Here is a 24,779-nt window from a genome sequence, read left to right as displayed (position 1 = left end):
ATGGGCCGCAAAGACCCAAAGCAGAGGACTCTCCCCTTTGAAAAAGTTGTGGAGACGGTCCCCTGAGAACAGTTCTGACATGGCAGAGGGCGGACAAGAAACGATGCGCCTCGATGACCCCCATGGGACAGGTTGGCTCGCTGCTACAAGAGATGAGAGCAGGGTTTAAGGCACTTGATGACAGGTTTGACACTTTAGACAAGAACCATGCGGATCTCGGCGCTAAAATCCAGGTGCATAACAGACGCCCGCATACCGGACATTGAAGACGGCACGCCACAGTCCCTCAAACGGCTTGAAAGGGTAGAACGTATACTAAAGACGTGGCAACGAAGACCTGGAAGCGCGCAGTCGATGGAACAACGTTCGCATTTTGGGAGTGCCTGAGTCGACCGCCACAGGCCGTATGGACGTCTTTGCTGAGACACTTCTGACTGATATGTTTGGGAGGGACTCCTTCACCCCTGGCTCCGTGGTGGAGCGTGCCCACCGTACGCTGGGCCCCCGACCTAACCCAGGCTGCCCACCTAGACCCATCATTGCACGGATTATGAACTTCAGGGATAGACACTGCGCTGCGCCTGGCTCGCGAATGTGGAGACACCACCTGGCAGGACTTCAAACTGACACTCTACGCGGACTTCACCATCATGGTCCAGGAGGCCCGCTGCAAGTTCAATGGCGCCAAAGCTGCACTCAGGAACCTCGGTCTAAAGTATGGCATGCTATATCCAGCACGACTACGCGTGGAGGTCAACGGCAGGGCCCGCATCTATGACAACCCCACTGAAGTTCAGGAATTCTGTCGAACATACAAAAACAACACTAAAACGGACGCAGATGGATCTGGACCTCCTCCCTCTCAACGTGGTTCAGAGGCCAGCATGGAACTTTTCTCGGGAACTGGCCTTGGCTGATCTTACCCTGATGTTTTTTTTCTACCGACTCATGAGAACACTGGGATATCGCATTTCACTACTCACCGTTTCATATCGCTGGTTGACTGTCGTGGCGTTGCCACTCCGTTGGTGTACACCATGATTTTACTTTCTAGCTTACGGATGTACCTCTTTTGGGCTTTATGCATTTTCTTGTTGCCTCGATTGGTACTTTTGACATATTTGGAAATATTATTAGTGCCTTACTTGTGGGTTGTAAGGTTGGGTGGTGGGCGGGGGACGATTGCTATTGTTGAGTCACGTTTGGGTGCTCATATGTTTGTTCACAGTCAAAAGCTGCATTGAAATACTGCCCAATACTGTTTGCATCCTGGTTACGACCCCTCCATGGCCCAGGTAGATTGCGTTAGTGGACCCTCTGACCTATTTTTGATGTCATGGAACGTCCGGGGCCTTAACGATAACCATAAAAAGTGCCATATCTTACATTACTTACTGCGCCATCAAATTGATATTGCCTTTCTGCAGGAGACACTTGCCCATGTCTGACCCCGCCCGCTTTGCTTCCAGTTGGGGCGCGCACAGATATTTGACTAATTTCAGCAACTACGCTAGGGGCACTGCCATCTTAATTCACAAGAGGGTCCCCTTCAAACTCCGCACTGTCATACGCGATAGGGAGGGCAGATATACCATTGTGGTTGGGTCATTGATGGGGCACATGGTGGCACTGGTGTGCGTATATGGCCCGAACACGGATTCCCCCGACTTTTTTCATTCTCGGCTTCTTCTGCTCCTAAAACTGGGTCTGATGGCTTTTCTAGAAGGAGGGGACTTCAACGTTATTCCTGACCTAGCCTTGGATAGCACCTCCACTGCTTCGAATTCCAAGATTCGCGCCTGCCGAGTGCTTATGTCCTTATGTGAACAATTATCTCTGATTGACATATGGCGCACACGCAATCCCACTCTCACGGACTACACTCACTACACAGGTTATCACAACACCTGGACCAGAATTGACTACTGGTTGCTGTCCCCAGGCCTTCCCAATTGGTGCCACTTGATTAAGGCTCTCCCGAGAACATATTCAGGCCACTCCCCTGTAACACTGTTTTTGAAGGTCCCCTGCCCGGAAGGGTTCGAAAGGCACTGGCGCTTCCCGAGCCGTGCTATAGAGGATGACCTGTTTCAACATGAAATTCGGGAAGCAATTGAAGATTACTTTACCATCAATACTGGCCCCGTAAATACAAGGGGTGTTCTTTGGGAGGGATTCAAAGCATACATACGGGGTGTATGTATTCCCAAACATGCTGGGGTGCTCCACGACATACGCACCACACTGTCCCGATTAGAATGCAAGCTAACTGACTTGGACGCCACCCTGGCACGAACCCGCAGCCCAGACACTGAACAGACCAGAGTAGCCCTGCTAGCGAATTATAGAGACACTGCAGAACGTGAGATTCTTTTCATGGGTAAATATCAAACTGCAAAACAGTATGGCGAGGGCGAGCGACCGGGGAGGGTGCTAGCGAAGGTGCTCCGACCCCCATACAGTAAAGCCTATGTCACGGAGTTTCAGATGTCCACCGGCAAGCTACATACCGGTACTACAGGAATTCAAGACAAATTTCTGTCCTATTTTACAACTTTATACACTTCCAGAATAGGAAATGATCACACTGCCCTGGAATCATACCTGTCCGAGATAGCGTTAGTTTACCTCGAGAAAGTTATGCAGGACTTCTTAGCAGAACCCATCTCCGAAAATGATGTATTGGGGGCCATTGACTCCCTACGGTCATCCTCTGCCCCTGGGCTGGACGGGTTTATGGGCGACTTCTACAAGGCCTACAAAGACTTATTGGCGCCGCAACTTATAGAAGCATATGCCGAGGCCCTTGAGAGACAAATCCTACCTCCCACTCTTCATGAAGCGGTCATAATCCTCCTCCCAAAACCTGGCAAAGACCCACAATTACATGGCTCCTACAAGCCTCTGTCATTATTAAATTTAGATTACAGAATCCATGCTAAAATTATCACAGGGCATCTATCTCAATTAATGGTGTTCATCATCTCCCCTCCCCTGCTTTGTTCCCCGCCATTCCACATCCCTGAACCTCAGAACTCTTTTCCGTATTACACAGGATAAATCCTTAACCACCAGCGGCTGCCATTTTACTTGACACGAAAAAGACTTTCGATTCTCTAGAGTGGCCCTTTTTTATGTCAATCATGCGCCGGATGGGAATGCTTATAGGTTTCATTGCTACCACGGCGTTGCTTTACTGCCTCCAAACGACGAGTCTCCGGATAAATGGCACGCTCTCCCGACCCTTTTCACTGTTGCGTGGCACACAAGGCTGCCCGTTGTCACCCTTGCTATTCATTCTTGCTATGGACCCACTTATTAGGCATTTCCAAGAAAAACATCTTCGGAGAGGCCTGCAATTTAATACAGGCCCCCTGCTAGTCTCCCTTTATGCTGACGACACCATTCTCTATGTACGTGAGCCACGTGTCAACCTTGACCCCCCTCATACGAGAGATACTCAGCTTGGGCCAGCACTCAGGCCTGGGCATCAATTGGCACAAGTCCATGATTATTCCCCTAACGCGCAGCACGACCCCCCTGGGACCTTGAGTACCCACTGGAATGGTGTACAGATTCGGTTAAATATTTAGGGATACAGGATAAAACGAGGTGTGGTCCTGCAGTTCTTGAAGCGAATTTCGCCCGATATAGTTTTTCTGCAGGAGACACACCTCATTGGCAACTCCTTTCGTGCTATGAATCGACGGGGCTACCGCCTTGTGGCCCATTCGGGCTTCACGTCTGGTTCAAGGGGTGTGGGCATTATGGTTAAGAACTCGCTCCCGTTGGAGATTGATGAGGTGCTCCATGACGACAGGGGACGTTACACGGTTTTGGTGGGCAGAATGGAGGGCAGAGTGGTCGTTTTTGTGTCAGTATATGTCCCGCCGGGGCTGCAGACGACCACCTTTGCGGACCTGGGGCGCCTCCTCCTTGGCCTTCCGGAGGGGATTCTAGTGGTGGGGGGGGGGGATTTTAATGCTGTGGTTTCCGGAACGGTGGACCGTCACCCCCCTAGGGATCTCCCCCGGGCCCAGGCGTGGTTGCCTGGCCTCTTGGATACCTTGGGGCTGGTGGATTGTTGGCGTTTGAAACATCCCACGCAGCTACAGTACACCTTCCATTCCGGGGCTCATGGTAGTCTCTCACGGCTAGATTATGTCCTGGTTCCGGCGGCTCATGTGGGGAGGGTGGGAGAGGTGAGTCATTTGGCACGGGGTATCTCGGACCACTCCCCGCTCTTGTTGCGCTTTGATATTCTTCCGAGGGGAGAGGGTAGGGTGGCCCCGATTAATCCCTGGTACCTGCGTGACCCCACCATTCGCGCGGAGCTGGTTAAATCCCTTAAGCGCTACTTTGACGAGAATGTGGGGTCTGCGTCATCGGCGGTCTCACTGTGGGAGGTGTTCAAAACGGTACTCCGGGGAGAGGCCCTGTCCCTCATTTCCCACTCCCGGAGGCGCGAGCAGGAGGAGGTGACCCGTGTTGAAGCTGAGATAACAGAGTTGGAGGGTGATCTAGAATATGGGGTGACGGATGATAAATTACATGTTCTCCGACTCAAGCAAGCGGCCTATAAGGCCCTCGTCACGGAGGCGGCCAGGGGCCTCAGTAGAGAGCAACAGGGGAGACTGTATGATGTGGGTGATAAGGCTGGTAAATTGATTGCGTGGCTGGACAAAAAGGAGAGAGCGAGTCGAGTTGTCCCTTTGATTGAGAAACAGAATGGTGTGTGTGTCACTGAACCGGAAGAAATTGTTTCTTGCTTTGCAGACTATTTTCGTGTGGTGTATTCCCCGGTGTCCTCCCGCTCTGAAGAGGATTCCCATGCCCTGCTCAGAGATATCGCGCTGCCTTCCCTTTCGGAGGAGGACAGAGTGTCGTTGGACGCCGCTCCAACTTCTGAAGAAATTGCCCTCGCCATACGCTCGGTCGCTTCCGGCAAGGCCATGGGTCCTAATGGTCTTCCCATCGAGTTGTATAAACTGCGACCGGATACGCTGGCACCACATCTCCGTGCTATGTTCCTTGCGGCCCACTCGACGGGTTCCCTCCCACTAGACCAGCGTCTGGCTACAATTGTGGTTATCCACAAGGAGGGGAGGCCGCGGGACCGAGTCACATCCTATCGGCCCATTTCGTTATTGAATGCGGAGCCCAAAATTCTTGCCAAAGTGTTGGCCAATCGGCTGGTCAGCGTAGTGTGTGACTTGATTCACCAGGATCAGTCCGGCTTCATCCCCCATCGCAACACAGCGCTTAACCTGCGGCGTTTGCATGGGGTGCTCACACGTGTCCCGTACATACGGGAGCCGGCCATCTTGGCGTCCTTGGACGCCACTATGGCGTTTGACACACTGGAATGGCCATATATTTGGGCGACGCTCGCGAAATTTGGGTTTGGCCCTGGGTTTATCAGTTGGGTTAAATTGTTGTACTCTGGCCCGCTGGCACAGGTGGTTGTGAACGGTAGAGTATCGGCTCCGTTCGAGCTGGGCAGAGGCACGCGGCAGGGCTGCCCGTTATCGCCGCTCCTTTTCGCGCTCGCCTTGGAGCCCCTGGCGGAGTGGCTGCGGTGGCATCCTTCTATCCGTGGTCTCCGCTGGACCCCGAGTATGAGGACCGCGTATCCCTATACGCTGATGACATTCTCCTGTACCTGGCTTCCCCACGTAAATCACTGATAGTACTGGTTGATGTACTGCATTCATTTGGCCATAACTCCGGCCTTGTCATCAACTGGGCTAAATCGTGCGTGTATGTTCTCTCCGGGGAGGCTCCTATCCTTCCGCGGGGCTGTCCTATCCAGATCGCCCCGCGGGGATTTAGGTACCTGGGTATCTTCATTACCCTGGATGCGGAGGCCCGATATAGTCAGAACTTGCTTCCCCCCCTCCAGCGCCTGAAGGAGGATGTCGCACGTTGGAGGCGCTTGCCGCTCTCGCCGCTCGGCCGGGCGGCATTGTTTAAGATGATGTCGCTGCCGCGTTTCCTGTACGCTCTGCAGAACACAATGGACGTCGTCCCGGCGCGCTACTTCCGCGAAGTGGAGAGTTTGCAACGCCGCCTGTTCTGGGAAGGGAGACCGCGTATCGCCCTGGCGAAGCCGACGCTCCCGTGGTATGACGGGGGGATTGCCCTCCCGGATATCAAACGGTATTATTGGGCCTCCCAGCTGGCTGCGATTAATCACGGCCTGTACGGGCCCGCTCTAAACCCGGCCTTTGAAATGGATAAGATGTTACTGCCGGGTGGTGATTATAACAGAGCGCTTTACTCCAGCTCGCTCGACGCACGTCTGACGGGCCCCACGCGTGTCATGGTACGAGTGTGGCACGCGGCTAATGTAGCGATGGGGTGGAAAGATCGTTTGACCCGGGCGTCGCCACTATACGCATCTGAGCAGTTGGGCACCCTGTGGACTTCGAAGGGCTTCGAGAGGTGGGACATGATAGGCATCAGCAGGGTGGGTGATCTCTGGACTAGGGGGGGGATTCAAAACGTTCGAGATGCTGCAGACGGAATTCCAGTTGCAGGACAGGGAGTACTTTCGGTATATGCAGATCCGTCATGCGCTATGCTCCGTCTTCCCGGATGTTGCCTCCATCCCGGAGTATTCCCCTCTGGAGGACAGAGTGCTAGATGGACATGTACCGGAAAGCACGATTTCACTAATCTATAAAAAACTTATTAATGACCGCGCGGGATTGCTAACTAGCCTTCGTGAGGCATGGGTTGCCGATGGATTGGAGCTGGACGACGAGGACTGGGTCTCTGCGGTGGCCTCCCCGAAAGAGGTGGCCATACCGGCCCGCCTTCGCTTCGTCCAGCTCAAGATACTCCATAGGGTCTACGTCACGGGGCCAAGGCTATTGCGTATGGGCTATGCTGTGGACGGGCTGTGTAAGCGTGGGTGTGGTTTTTTGGGGACCTTTCTTCATATTTTGTGGGACTGCCCGGAGGTGGAGCGATTCTGGCGTGGTGTGCATGAGGTCCTGCGGGTGGTTACGCGTGTGTCGCTGCTGCCTGAAGTGAGGAGATGCCTTCTGAATGTGTGGGAACCAACCGACTACTCGGCGCCACAGACGTGGTGGGTGACTCTGGGATATATGGTGGCCAAACGCGACATTGCCCAACTGTGGGGTTCCCAGAGGTCGCCGACCGTCTCGGCCTGGAAGGACAACATGGACTGGTGCATGTTTCGGGAAAAGGTGGTGTATGTTGCGAGAGGTAAGCCTGGGACATGGGTGAAAGTATGGGGCCCCTGGAACGCCTACCGCGGGGGAATCTGTACCCCGCCGTTATTGCCCGATCCGTCTCCGGCCCTGTCCCCTTAGCCGGTTCATCGCCCCGGTACCGGGCACTGAGTCCAACTAGTCCCTGTCCTGACCTTTTCCCCCCCTTGATACTCCTATGGATTGGTAGGGTCCCCCTTCTAGGGGAGCACATGTTGCTGTTTCCGATTGTGGGTTGCCTTGTGGATTTGTTTTCTGTTGTTATTTATATCAAAAAGAAACCGTTATGTGGGGTCCGGATGGTGTGGCTATCAACGCTGCTAACTCATGTGCATTTCCCTTTGCCGCAGCATGCGCGCTATTGTTTGTACCATATGCTCCTTCTGTTTGCTAGCGGCCGGCCTGAAGGTTGTAGGCCCATCTTTGTATATTTTTTTAATTTTGTAATAAACGGTTTCAAAAAAAAAAATAATAATAATATTTAGGGATACACATACACTTAGGCACTGAGATGATCGTGCGCCTCAACTATGGGCAGGCTGTCACCAATCTGGAGACACAAATTGACAGATGGCTGAAGCTGCCATTATCTATGGCAGGCAAGGTGGCCATAATCAAGATGGTTGTCCTCCCCAAATTCCTATACCTTTTCAACAATATTCCCACACCCCTGCCAAAGAGTTTTTACTAAATACTCAGATCACACTTGATACGGTTGGTCTGGGGCGATAAACGGGCCAGAGTATGCTGGCAAGTACCCACTCTTCCCTATGACAGTGGCAGCTACGGAGTCCCTGAACTCCATTTATATTATCTCGTAGCTCAATGTAGCTATGCTTACGCTTGGTACCATCCAGATGCCAGGATCCCGTTCCTTCGGCTAGAATCTAACCTTGTCCTCCCCGAACAATTGTCCACAGTCCTCTCCAAGGGCCTCCCTAGAGATCCTAACGATATTCAGACAGTCTCGACAACTAGTTAGGCCTGGGAAAAGTTACAGCGGTTCACCAACACGGCCACTCTATATTCAATAGCCCTACCACTCCCTAATGCCCGCTGGCTACCCATCTCGGGTGAGAAAGTCGTACAGCGCACCTTAACCAAAGTCGCCATCGCAAAAACAGGCGATTTGTTCCCAGATGGCCATGCCTTTGCAGTGAGCGATGACACCCGCTTCCCCAACGCCACATTCATGGACTGGTTTGTGCTCGGGCGAATTCAATCAGCATTGCGCGCCGCACTACCCGGCTTTCCCTTGGAACTGGACTCGTTTGCCCCCTTATCATTAGTTATTGAAAGCGAACTGGGGGCCCACCTCATCTCCAAAGTATACAAAGCTTGCGCGAGACTCGTCCCAGTCAATGATGACAAGATCCGAAGGGACTGGGAAGGGGATTTGGGCAGCACGATAACGGACGACCAATGGGCTGCCTGCTGTGCAGTCACCAAAGATGTCTCCCTCAACAGCAGACACAAACTACTCCACTTTAAGTTCCTGCGCAGAGTCTACATCACACCTGCCAGAGCCCACAGACTGGACCCTTCCAGGCCACATTGCTGACGCAAATGCGAGCCCCCCCAAGCAGACTTCACACACCTAGCATGGACGTGTCCTTGCTTACAACCATATTGGGGAGCGGTGTACAAAACACTGGGCTACATTATCAACTCACCAACTGACCCCTTACCTGAAATCGCTCTCCTAGGCTACTAGGCCAACTTTTCTAAAAAGGTTTGGAAATGTTTGTGGATCTTAGTCTGTTATTGGCCAAGAGAGAGGTGGCTATACACTAGGGCCGAAAGACAGTACCTACGGTTCAGAGTTGGTTGGGCAGCTTGGCTTCCTGTAACACTACTAGTGATATGTACTCCACAACAGTCCCGTCCTCATCACGTCCCTGAGACATATGGGGTCCATTCAGAGCATATCTCGCAGCGCGACAGCGGTACTCGGCCTCACAGCTAGAACAAGGCATAGTTCCGACCGGGGTTGGTTAAAGATGCGCTAACCCGCAACTTGTGGATTGTAGTGTTTGGCTCTTGTTTTTTTTTTTTTCCCCCCAGAACACCCCCTCCTTTAAAACTACAGCTCTTATGTTAGGTTCTCGAATGAGGTAATTACACAATGAGATGTGATGCTGCACTTTTTCAATTTTAAGGCTACTGAGTAATAAGCGTTCCCACTTGGCAAATGACATTGAATACATGGAGATTTATAAATGTGCATTTTCTTTATTTCTTTTACACATTATTAACAACTTTGTATACTAATGCATATGATGCTGCCTTTGTGACAAAATGTTAAATAAAGTCTTTTTTTTTTTTTTTTTAAACAGAGTCCCTACCAGATAAGGAGTTTCTGAATATAAGTAACATCTTCTAATAGATACTTTTGGCTGCAGATTCCTTACCTTAGGATAGATACCCAAGCAATGCCTTACCCCAGAAGTAGTTCTGAGAAGCAAATTCTAAATCAACAGTACTTTATGACCAAACGGTGAAATTGCCTGTCCCAACAAACCAGACTGTCCAGGCAGTAGTGTTTGGTAAACGTGTGCAAGGATGCCTATGTTGCTGCCTGACCGATATCCAGGACACGAACACCGTGGGCCAACACAGTGGTTACAGTCTCAGCTGTGGTGTAAGGAGCACGCAAACCCTCAGGGGTTTGCTTTTTGGTATATGCATAGCAGATCCTTCTGCCGATAGCTGATGTTATGGCCACTAGAAAGACAGCTTTGATGGTCAAGAGCCTAAGAGGTCAATTGTGCAGAGGCTCAAACGGGGTACACATCAAGAAGGTGAGAACCAGATTCAGATCCCACTGGAGCATAATGAATGGGCTGGGGGAAACATGTGCTGCAAGCCTTTAAGAAACCTAGCCACAACAGGTGACATAAATATCGAAGGTTGGTCCAGCAATCACAAAAACAGAAAAGCTGAAATGGCTGAATAATAAGCTTTAACCGTGCCCAGAGCAGAGCCCTGCCAGGCTAAAGAGAGAGCAAATAGCAGAACCTGGGATAGAGGCGAAGAACAGAGGGGGTTGATGTTGAGGGAATCACACTATGTCACAAACTTATCCCATCAGCAGGTGTATACCAAATTGGTGGAGAGACCTCTGGCTGCCAGAATTACATCACCAACTTTGGAAAGAAGCTTGGAAGCTGTCTACTGTCACTGCTCAATCTCCACATATGAAGGTGTAGGGTGCGCACTTTGGGTGTAGAACCCTCCCCTGCAGCTGCGACAGAGGTTACTCTCGAAGGAGAATCCTGATCGGAGGACCAACTGTCATGCTCAACAGCTTTGGATATCAGACATTCCATGCCCAACCCAGTCACAAGAATAACCCGGTCATTCCTGATCTTCTTGAGAATTCTGTGCAGGTATTGGCAGCAGTGGAGGCCGGCATTAATCGCGGGTGGGGGAGGGGAGGGTCGCGTTGCAGGGGTATTAAATTTAATAATAATTTTTTTTTTTTTAAAACAACTTCCCTGTCTGCCGGCCCGGCCAAGCGTTTTAAAAGCTCCAGCTCTGGCGCCTGCTCTCCTCTCCTGCCTCCGGCAGGAACAGGAAGCAGGCAGCCTCCCTCCCCTCCCCGAAGGCAGGAACAGGAAGCAGGCAGCCTCCCTCCCCTCCCCGAAGCCAATCAAAATGTTGCAATGGCAGCGTTGTGATTGGTGGGGACGCCATTTTCTCCATACATGGAGAAATGGCAGAGTGCGCATGACTGGTTTGGTCGGCCCCAGAGGGCCAACCAAACCAATCATGCTCACTCAGGAGTGGACACACCACTCCTCCCCTGCCCAGCCCTGCTCGTACAGCAGCCCTGCCCGCCCGCAACCAAACACTTCTGCTTTCTCATGGAGTTTCCGGGCAGGGTTCCAGGTGTATGCCTCTAGTCTCCGCCCATTCCTTCCAAATCTGATAATGCTTTTTGGGGCACCTTCTCACCTTGTATATGGGGCGTACATAGCCTAGACATCAACTGATGGGACGATATCCTACTTCCAAGCCCTTGCTATATCTCTCTTGGCTACTATTAGGCCCAGCCATAAGAGTGCCCTCTGGGAGCGTGAGCCCCCTAGCTTATCCGTCACATGAAGTAGCGCCAGTCTGGGGTCCCTTGGTATTCCCAAATCCCACACTCTCTCCAGAGTCCCAGAGACCCCTTCCCAAAAGGGAAAAAGAACTGAGCAGTGCCAGAACGTATGCGATAGGTTATCCAGGGTACTCCCGCACCTCAAGCACCCTCCATGGGTATCAATTCCATGCAGCAGAGCTTGGCCCTGGTATAATATACCCGGTGGAACAGTTTAAGCTGTAGGGGTCTAAACTGTGAAGCTATACCTACCTCTATAGGAGCCTCTTGTGCCTCCTTCCTATCATCATCATCAAGTTCTCCTAGCTCCCGTTTCCATGCCCTGCATACTGCCACCATGTGGTCCGGTACATTCCTCAGCAGCATCTTATATGTCTGGGATGCTTATGTTCTTTTATGTTCCTAAGAAGAAGTTTAGCTTCCAATAAGGAGAACATCAGTACCTCGGTTGTGGCCTGGAGTGCTGGCATCAGCGCATGTCAGAGCTGCAGGTATCTGAAAAACTGAGTGATGTAAGGTATATTCCTCCTGTAGTTCCTGGAAGGATTTCAGAATACCCTCATGGAGAACATCCTTTGCACAGCCATAGCAAAAGAGGCTCCCTGCTCCGAAGCGCGGTAGGAGGAAAGAGCAAACCTGTGTCAGGCAAAGTGTTGAGCCCACTAGCCTCCGCCAGTTCCTCCTACTGATAGCCCCAAGGGATGCTGGTAACCATAAGGTTCACAGAACCCTCCCATTTCTCTCCCTCTCCAGGCCTATCAAGACTAAAAGGGACTGGCTCCGCACTGGAGAACATGGCCCTGGCCAGCCTGGAACAGGTGTCAGGCAACCCTCATATGGCTCTGTGTCTAGGATCGGGATGGCGCAGCCATGGGGCAGTGGCACTGGAACGGGTGTCGAGGAAGGTCTTCGTTTCACCAACAGCTCTGATTTGAATGCAGCAAGGGATCCATGGGGCCCAACTTGCACGGAGGGCGAACCTGCTGGCAGGGATTTAGTAAGGGCCTCTATGTGGGGCCTAAGAGTGCTCCAGAGGAGCATGGCCTCAAAGCAAAATGTTACTTACCCTGTAAGCATCTGTTCGTGGCATGAAGGGCTGTAGATTCACATGCTATACATACAGTCACTATTCAGTGTTGGACTTGGATATGTACAACTGTACTTCCTCGAAGTAAGTCTTTTCGAGTCACAGGACCTAGTGATTTCAACTATTAATGGCATTGTGCATGGGCCTCGGCTCCACAGTTTTTCCCGTACAAAGAGCGAGTAGAGATGGGGACTACAAATACAGTAAAGATGCCAATGCAAAACAAAGTATTAATAATGAAAGGAAAGAGCATCTGCTACAATGTCAGCCAACCGGGGATGAGGGGAGATGCATGTGAATCTACCGCACTGTAGGAAAGTGCCCCATTTTAACATACCCGCCCCCACTTTTTGCCTGGTACCGGATGCAATTTTGACAGAAGTGCACTGGGTTCCTGCTATCCAGGTACCCAGTGCCAAATCTGTTTACGTAAAGACTGTACAATTGTTCCCCCAATTGGCCATACCTTTAACTCACTGCAAGTCCCTAGTAAATGGTACCTCGAGCACCCAAGACATGGGTACTAAAGAGGGTCCCCTAAAGGCTGCAGCATGTACTGTGCCACCCTTAGGTGCCACCCCCTTTTAACTCGTCCAGACTGCCATTGCAAGCCGCATGTCTTGGTGCACACAAAAATAAAAACATGACATTGCACACATCCCTGTATGCAGTACAGGTAAGTCACCCCTAAAGCAGGCCATAAAGCCCTACGGTAGGGTGCAATATTCTATATGTGTGGGCATATCTGCGTGAGCAAATATGCCCCTGTGATGTCTACGTCAATTATTAGACCTCACAAGTGAACAGGGAAGCCATTTTAAGTGCATGTGCTGGACACTGGTAAAAACGTGTTCCCCAGCTACACGATGGTTTCACTGAAATCTATTGTGCTTGGTATTAAAAACCTTGCATTAATAAACCCACGCTGATTCAAGTGGTAGATGTATTAATATATGCACCCAGAGGGCACGGCACCTTAGAGGCTGGTAGGTTTTCAGGGGGCACCTCTATCTAGTGTGCTGGCTGACTGGTGTCGACCAGCCTGCCACCACAGATAGGTTTCTCAACCCCTGCAGGTGAGAGTCTACACTATCTGAGGATAGAAACAATACCTGCTCTGGCTAGAAGTGTTGTCACCTCCTCCAAGCAGGATGGCTAAGTAATTAGAATATCAAAGCAGGAGGCTTCAAAGGTCTCTGCTGCCTTTGATATGTGACCACGGCTTCCCCATACAGGAGAAATGCCAGTCCTCTGCGTCTGGCTCATTTAGCACCAGGATAGACGGAAAATCATATATGCAGGGAGGCGTGATGCACTACCAGGCCAGTCACACTCCTAATATGAGCTGTCTGATGTGCCGCCCTTTAGGAAATTCCACCATTTTAGTGATGGCAGAATTAGGAATTCTGGGGCAGCGTAATGCCCACTTCCCACAGGTAACGGTCAAATATGGGATGTAGTGACCCCAAGGGTAAGTAGCCCATTGGCTACCACTCTTCATTCCCCTTAACACCCCCAACTCTAGTATTTAGGGGAGCCCCTGGCACCAGGAAAGCAGATTCTGATGACCTAAGAAGGAGGACTTCGAAGAGCGAGAATTGAGGAGCAGCAACTGACTTGGCGTCAACCCTTCCGGCATGCCTGCTGTCCCCGACAATTTCACCGAAGAGGACTTGTCCTGCAATTGCTCTGCCTCCAAATGCTTGGGAGGACAGCCAGAACTTTAAGGAGCAATCAGCATTTTCGGTGGAATAGCGAAGCTACCTCCCTGCACCCTGCAGGCACCCAAGATGAACCGTAAGGACTCGGGACCGTGAAAACCCGACACCGGAAAGCACCACCAGCCCGAGTCGAAGTGGGCCAGCGAGGTCTCGAGACCCACAAGAGTTGAACCCCACCTTGGGTTTCAGACTTTCAGTTTCTGCCTGCAGCCTCTGTCTGCAGGCCCCCTCAACCGCCTGCAGCACGGACCAGACACCTAAAGACACCACTGCACCCTGGTTTTACAGCCCAAGGAGAATGTGGACCAACAGTGTCCCTACGTGCTCGAGCATCTCAAGGACCGAGCCCCTCTGGAGGTTCAACCAGATTGGCTCCCACAGTCCCAGCTTGCAGTCTCTTTCTCCCAGGACCGTTTCCCATTGTACATTCCCTTTTATTCACCTAACTATCCAGTGCCTTGCAAACATAATCCACAAAATATACCAAGGCAACTTTTGGCTGTCCCTAATTGCTTGCCTACGTTTCTGGAGTGAACCCATACTTTCTGACAAGGGAGTCCTTCTTAAGTGTATATCTCATCCTGTCTCCCTTTCCTAGGGCTAACAGTTCCTCCCTCCCTTCACTGGGAATGTGTCTCTAGAGACTGGCTCCCCAATGCACCCTCAGGGACCTTTTGCATCTCTAAGGCATCCTTCGTAGGCCTCAAAACATTTGTCACTATCCTCCCCCACAATAAAGTTAGGCACCAGGTCCTTCGGGTGTGGATCCTCCTGTCCCCACTGGGGTATCGCTGCTACCACTGCTGCTGGAGTCTGAGGCTTGTTTGGCTTTGATGTCCACCTCTTTAAGGCTCACTTCATGAGTCAATACGAGTTTTCTTTCACACTCCACTTTCTCCTTCTCCAGGGCCAGCTTCCTTTTCTTCCAGGGTCCTGTCAGCCTTAACCTCCTCCTTTGTAAAGGATCTCTGCCTCAGCTATGCTCTCCTCGGCAGCCCTCAGGGCAGCTGCCACCTTCATTTCCAGTTTGGCCATCTTCAGCCTGAAGTCCCTTCTGCTTTCCTGTCAATCTCCTCTGAGGACAGGTTGTGGCAAGAGATACTGCTGCCTGCTCTAGATCTGGTAGGAGACCTCACTCCTGTGGGCCCTCCGCTCTCCTCTGGGGCAACAATTCAAGGGTTGTCACACTCACCTTCCATTTCCTTGTACTGCTCCTCTAAATCCATCGCCTCATCCTCCTGTCCTGTACATTTTAACAGGAGGGCTACCTCCCAGACCCTGAGGGTCTTCTGGAGCACCTACTTTTTGTTTGCTGGAAGCCCCTTTCCCTGCAGAATCCTTTTGAGCGCCCCCTCCCCCCCTTGCAGCTCTCCAGTTTGTTGAGCTCAAACTCCATGCTTTCAGCAGGCAGCGTTCTAGATGCACAAAGTCAGGTAGAACGGAAGTGAATTTGAAAAAAGCAAAGAGGCCAATCAAGGAGAATTTAAAAAGAGTTTGAATCTGGTACCAAGTTATTTATATGGGATGTTAGTATTACACAAAATCACTGAGTAGCAATGCGCAAACACAAGCACTGAATCCCACTACTGAACACCAATGTAAGAAATTGGGTCTTTGAAGGGGGTGAAAACACTTCAAGCAACAACCACAATCAAGAGGGTACAGGGAGGCTTCAAGCAGCGGAGCACGTCTCTGGTAGCAGCACCACAGTTGTTTAAGATACAAAACAGGCATCAAGCAGCAGGGCAGGCCTCTAAAGAGTAAGGCAGTCCTTTTTATGAGCCCTCCGCAGGTCCAGAAGTGAACTGATGAGTGGCACAAGAGGTTTATACCTAGTGCCAACCTCTGCAGTGGGGAATCTTTTAGCTCAACCCCACATCTGGTTCTGGAAAGTTCCTTACTTCCTTCCTTCCCCTGTCCAGGCTCCATGTGGTTCCTAGGGGGACAATGGACTGGTTTAAAGTTATTTTTTTGTATGATGAAGGCCTGTCTTTCAAATGTAAGTGGGGTAGGGCACAGCTCCAACCCTCCCATTCTGGCAGGATGGTCCTCTCCCAGCTACACCCAGGTGCTACTGGTCACTGTGTGGGCCCAATAGGCATTCCTGGTGGGGGAGCAATTAACAGGCCTAGGCAGCAAGAAACTCCTAGGAGTCCTCAGAAAGTTTAGAGAAGGAAAATGCTAACTTTCTAAGTGACATTTTAAAAATGGCCATCTAAAATCAGACTTTACCATTCAAGAAGATTTTAAATTACACTTCATTTGAGCCCAAACATTACACTTCTACCTGCTCCCACTTGTTCAATGAAATAAGGTTACCCAATGTTAACCTAGGAAGAGGTAAGCAATACTGTAGTGAAAAACATATTTAGGAGTTTTTAACTACCAGGAAATGTAAAACTTAAAAACGCATGCCCTACTTTTTAAGTACAATGCACCATGCCCTATGGGCTGTTACGGCCTGCATTACTTTAGGGGTGACATATATATTAAAAAGGAAGGGTTGAACCTTTCAAAAGGTTTATTTTGCCTGGACAAATTAGCAACTTAAAACTGCATTACAGACTGTAGCGGCAGGACTAAGACATTTTAAAAGGCTACTTTAGTGGGTGGCATGATGAGAGCTGCTGCCACTAGTAGCATTTAATTTTCAGGCCTTTGGTACCGGTGGTACCATATACGAGGGACTTACAAGTAACTTAAATGTACCAATCAGGTTTTAACCAATTGTTCCATGTTTTAGAGGGAGAACACAAGCACTGTATTCCCTGGTTAGCAGCGGTAAAGTGCACAGAGTGCTAAAGGCCAACAAAAACAAGTTCAGAAAACAGGAGGGGTGAAGGTAAAAAGCTTCGGAGTGACTGTAGAGAAGACCAAATCCATCAACCTCATTCAGGAATGTGTGCACAAGGTTACATTAACCACCATGTTATGTATCTGGTGGGTTCAGACTAACTACCTGGAGGCTTCTTGCTACTAAAGCCAGATGGAGAAGATTTGAAGGCAGATGCCTGCCTGTTTAGGTTCTAATATGGAAGCAGCTTTTGCTGCACATCTCACTTTCTATACTTCGCCTTCCATTCTGGTTAAGAATCCTCTGATTCCACACTGGCTACCTATTTATTGTCCAGCCGATGAATGACTCGTGCGTGTTCATTAAGGCCATATCATCATCTCAGGGCACAATATTCTACCAATGTTATACCAATAAATGACTCGAGCATACAAGTGAAGACCCACACCCAGGTCCAAATTATTTTATAACCTCCTCACCTCAGTGTGCTGTGGAGCAGGCTGACTCTGCAGTGCATAACTGTCTACATAATAAGTCTGTGTGCTTCCACTTCCCTGGTTTAAGCTCAACCTCTGGCATAAGGCCAGACATAATCATCTCCTCACCAACACTTTATCAACCCGCCCAAGATCTGCAGGCTGAGACTCTAAGCCTACATGGGGACAAAGCTACAACACATGTCATCAGCAAATTTAAGGGCACTGGCTCTGATCACGTACGTAATGTCACCTATAGACCACTCAGTCAATCTTTTCAATTTAAAAACAGGAATGCGCAAATTGATTTGTGAATTAACATTGTTTGCAATACTTAAAAAAGTATCTATATTGTATTCCCGCTGAATATGTACAAGCTACTTCATTTAATTCAGCTTCATAGCAAACAATAGCAACTAATATACAAAGTATACATAAAGTCCTGAACCATTAGATGGCAATCTCTCCTCACGGATCTTACTTACCTGTACAAAAGCAATGCCGAGCCCTACTGCCCCTATGATCTTTAAGTGGGCTTGAATGAAGTTTTCCAGCTTGGCGATGCAGCCGCCCTGTGGAGAGAAGAAAGTCAAGAAAACCTGATAAACTGAGCGTGTAAAGGAAGAACACTGTGCAAATTATACATTCCACACAAGAAGCCTGAGAGAGAGAATATACCTCCCCCCCGCCAAGGACCTCTTGCCTATGGGAGTATGTGTCGTGGGGAAATGTGGGGTTCAGTAGGAGGGTGCATGAGAGTGTCTGCCACCAGACTAATCCCAAGATGCAGCATTACCTTGGAGTGCTGCTAGGTTGCATTACGCCATGTGGCTTAGTAATGTCGCTACGCCCAGCTCATTTACCTGCAGATTATGTCTTTTGGATTGAGGTAGCGGAGCATGTGACAAGCCAAAACAAAGCGGCCAGCGACAATGAGGAAGTTCAGCTAATCGAGCAACTTTTAAAGACGTGGAGTGCAGCAGGTAGAGAATAGTCTACACATGTTTCCCACAATTTCTACCCCACCTGCACCCGTTCCATTCTCGATTAAGATTAAAAATGCATATAGCATGGTTGAGGCATGGTGACGTTTTGGGAGTAACTGCAAAGTTATCACTTTGTAGGGGACCCACTGATTTTTACTTTGCTGGGGAATGGCAAATATGCCTTCTAATGGTGGAACAATTGTACATGTAAAACTGGCTTCCTAAATCAACTAACAGTTCTACCTCAATATTCCATACAAATGCGAGCTTGGCTTATGCATGTAAAATGTTTAGGAGGTCAGACCCTGGTCTGAACTGTCTTCCAGCAATGGCTCTATTGATAAAACTATCCATATCCTTTCACTAGTGGCCTTCTCCTTCATATAACATACAAAATGTTGGGTGAAACATCAACTTCTCTGAGGCTATTATTTCACAAAGCTCTTTGGGATGTGGGTGCGTTCATCATAGCACTTGCTGGTAAATATTTCTTGCAAATGCATAAATGAGACCTGCAGTAAAGTGCTGTGTACAGAACAAGAGATAGTTATAAAAGGAAAGGAAAGCAGACAAAATACAAGTAGAAAAGTCACCTACCACGTTTCCTGCCCTCAAAATCAGAAGTAACAAAAACAGGAGTGATATTTACCTCTGTTTTGTAGATATTCGAGGGATGGTCTCTCATCCCACACTGTGGGGTCAGCGTCTTGCAGCAGCTGTCGGGGACAAAGCGGCCTTCTGCATCTGGTGATTTTATCCAATCGCTGCCACTCCAGTCAGAAGAATTGGCACTACCACAGCACTTAAACTAAGCACACATGAAAAATAAGGCTGTAACTGATATCATCGAAATCAGGACTTTCGAAGCACAAAATTCAAACTGCTAATGTCAACACAAATTTCAGGAAGTTGGTGCACTACAGATACATCTAGTTTAACATCTTATCCATCTCATCAAATGAAGGCCTCTGCTTTACCCTGATCACAAAGGACCTCAAATAGGCACAAAGCCAAACATTCTTGGCTTGTTTGGGACCACAAATCCCTACCTGCCCTTGCTACACATGGCCCCAACCTCACCATATTCCACCCTTAAATGGCCATTCAAGATTCTCGCTAGTTCCAATCACACAAAGAACTGACCTTTTAAGCAAAGAAAATCATTTTTCAGATGTGCAGGCTTAAGGGAACAAAGTAAAGTAATCTGCTAATGTGCTGGATGCAGCAAAGATGGGTGTCAGGGGAGTGATAGGGGCATGCTTGGACACTCAGGATCACACCACAGAGGAATCAAGCAAACGGCCTGATCTGCATCTGAATAATAAGGCCTAGTCATTAAGAAGTAGTTTATGACTTCGGTAGTTGAGGCACATATTCGACGCCTCTGGCTAGCGCTTTTTCTGGCAAGCGTGGATAGCAGTTTCAAACATGCAGTGCACTCTCCATAGTGGCCCCTACCTCCTGTTGCAGTTTGTCAACAGCATTGGTAACCTTTTCCTGCCCACTCTGCTGGTACTTCATGGTCATGGTGTCCTTCAGATTTTGTTTGAGCTCCGTGTTCAGCTGTAAAGGCAATCAGACAATGAGGGAGTGACCAGTAAGAGATGTCAACACTGAGTTTTGTCAGGCCCAATTCATATATCTTAACCAGAAGACATAAGTAGTAAAGGTTTAATCAGGGTACACCCCCAGTGCGGTCTTCATGACTACCATCTCCCTGGAATATCAAAGTCTCAAAACATAGTTGTACATCTGTCTGTAGTCTTCTTAATTTTTACTGCAACACCTACCCATTGGAAGTAGAAGGCGGGCAAAAGCAAGCAACCACATGCAGAGATGTGCAGGCACTGGCAAAGAGAGAGAAACACAGATGCTAACAGAGACATTCATGCAGAGCTACCGACAGAGAGGCATAGCTCAAAGCAGAGACATACAACCAATACCAGAAATATACAGAGAAAAGGAGATACACCAATGTACAGGCAGAACATTCCAGAGAAGACAACGGAAACAGATAGGAAGCACCCAAAATACAATCAGACACACCCCTCTAACAAAGACAAGCCAGCACCCACAAAGCAGAGACCCGGTTCATATATGCATGTTTCCGATGGTTCACAAATTGTCTTACAGATCCTCGGACATAGATTATTTCCCAGAAAGCTTTGCAGCTTTAAGGTTAGCTCCTTTTATCATGAAAAAGATGGAAGAGTTACTATATGCATTCCCCATGCTTGCCTCCTCAGACTAACTGCATAATGAAGGCTGAAAACGGTAGCTCATATATAGCCATGTATGGCAGCTACCATGGCACTCCGCCAAGCCAAAAGGATGAGTTTAAATGACCCAACACCAACCATGCAAACAAATACAAAGTGGAAGATGGCGGCGGAAGTAGGGGAGTGATCCTGAAGCACTAAATGCATTCACTTCTTCTCTCAGTAACAGCCAAAGCACAGCAAGTCAGAAGAGATGCATTGTTACCTGTGCACAAACTGGAAAGCACTGCAGCATTAAAACAGACAGCAAAGTACCCTGGGTTATGCACAAAGCCACACTGAGCAAAGATACGAACCACAGCGAGAGAGAGCGGTAATGCTAGGAAAGTGGAATCATCAGATTTTAGTGCAACTGGAGAGGGAGGCATAAACTGTAGCCTAAGGTCCTGTGAAATCAGTTAAGCGCACATACAGTCTGTGAACATGCAAAGAGGGCTAAGAAGCAGCCTCAACAGATGCTTGAGCATGATTAACTAGGTTGGTTCCTGTGTTTCAAATAGCCAATTTAGAATCCTTGAAAGAGGTCACACTTCGTTTTACTAACTTCCGAATCATCTCTCCAGGCACTTATGGTGCTACTCAATCACCATCACTTACAGCGTCCTCGTTACTAAGGCCTTCAGAAGGCCATACTCTGCAAAATTACGAAACCCTTGAAACATAGATAGCACAATGTCCATACCACTAGCTTTCAGGTGGAGCTTACCTGCTGATAATAGATCCAGTCCAGTAAGCGGAACAGAATCTCCAGCAGCACCCCCACCCCGCCTTCAGTATTACAATTCAAGAGCCTGGTTCAACACACTTCAGAACTAGACCGAGCACATGTGAAGTCTCTATAAAATGCAGTATGCTTGTATAGGGGGTCTCCTCCCAATTGCTCAGCTTTTTAAATACTCAAATGTAATAATTCGGTCACAGTTTTTACAGGTGAACTATGTGAATATTAACTAAGGAATCTAAAGTGTATTTTTTACAAGTGACTCGTTTTTGAGATATTTATACACCTGGCCATGAGTTTCCTGGTTTAAATCTTTACCTGACTAGCACACACGTGTTAAGTGCAATATCACAAAAGGGCATCTAGGGCCAGTACAAATGGTAGTCAACCAAATGGAGAAAATGACATGGTTATACACATTTTATTAAATGGGATTTGAAACAAACGTTCACAGGCTTTCCCAGTTTCTTATAAATGAGCAATATGTGACATAAAATAACTTTTGAATGGATGCCTTCGCTTTCTTTTAGAAAGCCTTCACCAACTATCTATTATCGAGTGAGTCAAAAGTCGAAGCCCACTGCTTGAATTCCCTTCTCTCCCTCCACAGGAAGGATCATAGTGAAATGTTATGCAAGTCCTTTATTTCCATATGCATGTTTTCTATGCATTGCGTGGAATGGATCATGCCTTTTATCGGACCAGTGGAAGTAACATACCAATTTTACAGATAGATATATAAACTTTCAGGCCACAATAGGAGTCTTTTTGGACATGAACAGGACCACTATCCTTTTTTGCTGGAATCCCTACAAGAACTGCTTTACAATGGTTTCACCATTAACCCACAGCTTCCCTAAGCCTATTCTAAAGTAAAACTTGAGTATCTTCAAAGCAAGGCAGAAATGTACTACTCTAGGAAAGGGCAGAATGGTGGTTTCAGAGGTTCAGATATTCTTCTACTGTCTATTTGACTTTCCTCAGTACCCTGAGGAAAGTCAAATAGACACATTCTCTTCAGTGAACAATCTTGTGAAAAAAAGCAGTACTGACAGATACCACACAAACAGTGCCACTGTTCGTAAAGTAGATATTTTGGAAAAACAATAAATAGATCTCAATTTCTGCAGTCGCAACCAGTGACCGACTGGGGCAGAAGTAAACCCCCAAAAAAATGGAAGTTCTTTATGACTTCTGCAAGCTCTCTAAAAAAGCACCTTGGCAACGGCAGTGGCACATGGATGAGATTTTAAAATAGGAAGAGTTCTAGATCATTGCACTGTCTCCAGACTACAGTTTGGAACAACAGTGGGGCGGGTCCAAGTGCTCACGACAATGTGAGACTTAGAAGTGCCAAAGAACCTAGGGCCCAATTTACAAATGGCAGATTGCTGTTGATTTTGGCCCATAACTAGTTTGCAACCTGCCCTTCATTTTCCAATGTGACCGGAAAAGCAATGGGCCATACCTGCTTGTTTTCTTAGAGAACTCACCATATTTTCCACTAAAACTGTTTCAACACAGGGGTATCATTTTTATATTAAGAAGACCCTGTTAAACATTCTGTTCACTTCATGTGAAACAATTTCAGCAAATCTTTTGCTTCCTGTGTGGGCAGCGAGGACTAAATCGGTGTCTCCATGGTCTGTAACAATGTAGCAACCAGCTCAAAAGAATCACGAGTACCCAAGTGGTGGTACCATTACAGAGGTAATATTCAAATTAGGTGCAAGGCTTTAGTGACAGTGCCAGCCTATGAGAATTTAGCCTGCTAATTATTAGAAGTGTATTTGAATTTACAGATTAATTGAACCTTTCTTTGCATTTAGCCCTTGTGAATTATTTATTTATTGATTTCGCACCATGTGAGCTTGGACAGGGGGGTTCTACTTTCCGAGCATTTAATCATCTTACCCGGGGTTGCGTGCAGCATATAATCATCTTACCCGGGGTTGCGTGCAGAAGAGCTAGAACATTTACAATAAGAATTTCTGGAGCCACATTTTGCTTCTATAATCCTGATAGCCTGTTCCCAAGTTGTCTGCATACCCTCAAAATATTACTGAATCTCCCAACCATTCCATCACGTACACCTAATTTCTTAATATTTAGTTTACGATCTGGAAACATCTGCATTATTTTAGCACTTTTTAAAATTTTACTTTTTTCTATAATCTTCCTTTACAATAGAAGCATTGTGCATGGCTACATGCTATCAAGAAAGATGAGTGAGTCAATTGGGTGACTTCAAAGGAACTGAGCTGAATCTAAAAAAAAAAAAAAAAAAGTTGCCCCCACCATGGGTTAGGTCAACAAGACATTAAGGTTACTCTTGGGTTTAGTGGTCTTGGCGAAGAATGTAACATCTCACACAAGTGGAGATATGGAGGCACAAACATGGACATTAGCTAACATGCACTCACAAACAAACTCAGAAGCATAAAACAACATACAATATCCCCTCCCCCCGCCTCTTGCTGGAATGTACCTGCTGGTAGTAGATGTAGGCTAGGATTCCTGCCAGGATCTCCAGCAAGAATATACACAGCAGCAAAATGAAGTACTGTAAAACAAGAAAGACATGCGGCCGGTCACCACTTGAAATCAATATTTATGCTTACTATTAAGGTTTTAGGTTTTTCAAAGAGTGCAATTTACGGATTTGGCTGCAAATATCTCAGCATTCAGGCCCAACACAGGTGTATATTTGGGAGCCCGATACTAGTAGAGCTTCAGGATTAAGGGCTGCTTTTAGAAGATCCACGTGGATTTTGGGTATGCCGGACAGTAGGGAGGTTCCATAGTCAAGCCAGAGAACTAACAATTGTACTATGGTCTTAAAGTGCTCAGCAAGGATCAGAGGCCTATTTTACTATGAGGAATTGGATTGACTAATGTGCTACTTTAGTTAGAATGTATATAGCGGAGTGTAGGCTTGGATTCGCGTCTAAGAATTGGAATGATCCACACTAACGGACTTGTAGTAGAGCAATTTTGAGACAACAAGTGAGACTTGGGTTGGGATGTTACTGTGGGGAGGAAAGAGTAGAAGGAATTCAATCTGTAGGGGGTACAGGTAAAGATGGTGAAGTGCCATTCATGATATTATGTACCCCATGTTTTTTTTTACCAGATCTGCTCTGTCCTTCGGAGACGTGACTTTCAAATACAAATCAGTCATTAGCATACAGATGAAAGGCAATTTTAGTACAACAGGGGTTATACAAGAGGCTCCATGCTCCAGTTTAAACATTTTAAAATTAAATAAAATCACATTTGTATTGCTTGTGTTTTTGATGACTGTCATAGTAAATGTATCAGAGGACAGCCAGAGGATATCTTTAGCAATACGTTTTTTGCTGTCGCTCCCCT

At 48.0% G+C, this 24,779-nt stretch overlaps 1 protein-coding gene across 2 annotated transcripts in view; it reads right to left on the bottom strand.

The window, feature by feature from the left end:
- The window catches only part of CD151 (CD151 molecule (Raph blood group)), a 177,222-nt gene that overhangs the window by 14,299 nt on the left and 138,144 nt on the right, over positions 1-24,779 (bottom strand). For both annotated transcript variants that reach the window (XM_085644883.1, XM_085644884.1), the window contains exons 5-8: positions 23,896-23,970; positions 19,866-19,970; positions 19,057-19,215; positions 17,907-17,993 (exon numbers count right to left, since the gene is read on the bottom strand). In XM_085644883.1, coding sequence (XP_085501009.1) covers positions 17,907-17,993; positions 19,057-19,215; positions 19,866-19,970; positions 23,896-23,970 — 426 coding nt within the window. The remainder of the gene's footprint in view (positions 1-17,906; positions 17,994-19,056; positions 19,216-19,865; positions 19,971-23,895; positions 23,971-24,779) is intronic.

Source organism: Triturus cristatus, chromosome 3_1, assembly GCF_964204655.1.
Source record: "Triturus cristatus chromosome 3_1, aTriCri1.1, whole genome shotgun sequence".
NCBI classification, from domain to species: domain Eukaryota; kingdom Metazoa; phylum Chordata; class Amphibia; order Caudata; family Salamandridae; genus Triturus; species Triturus cristatus.
Note: the sequence above shows the minus strand (reverse complement) of the source record. Positions and strands in the feature narration are given on the sequence as shown.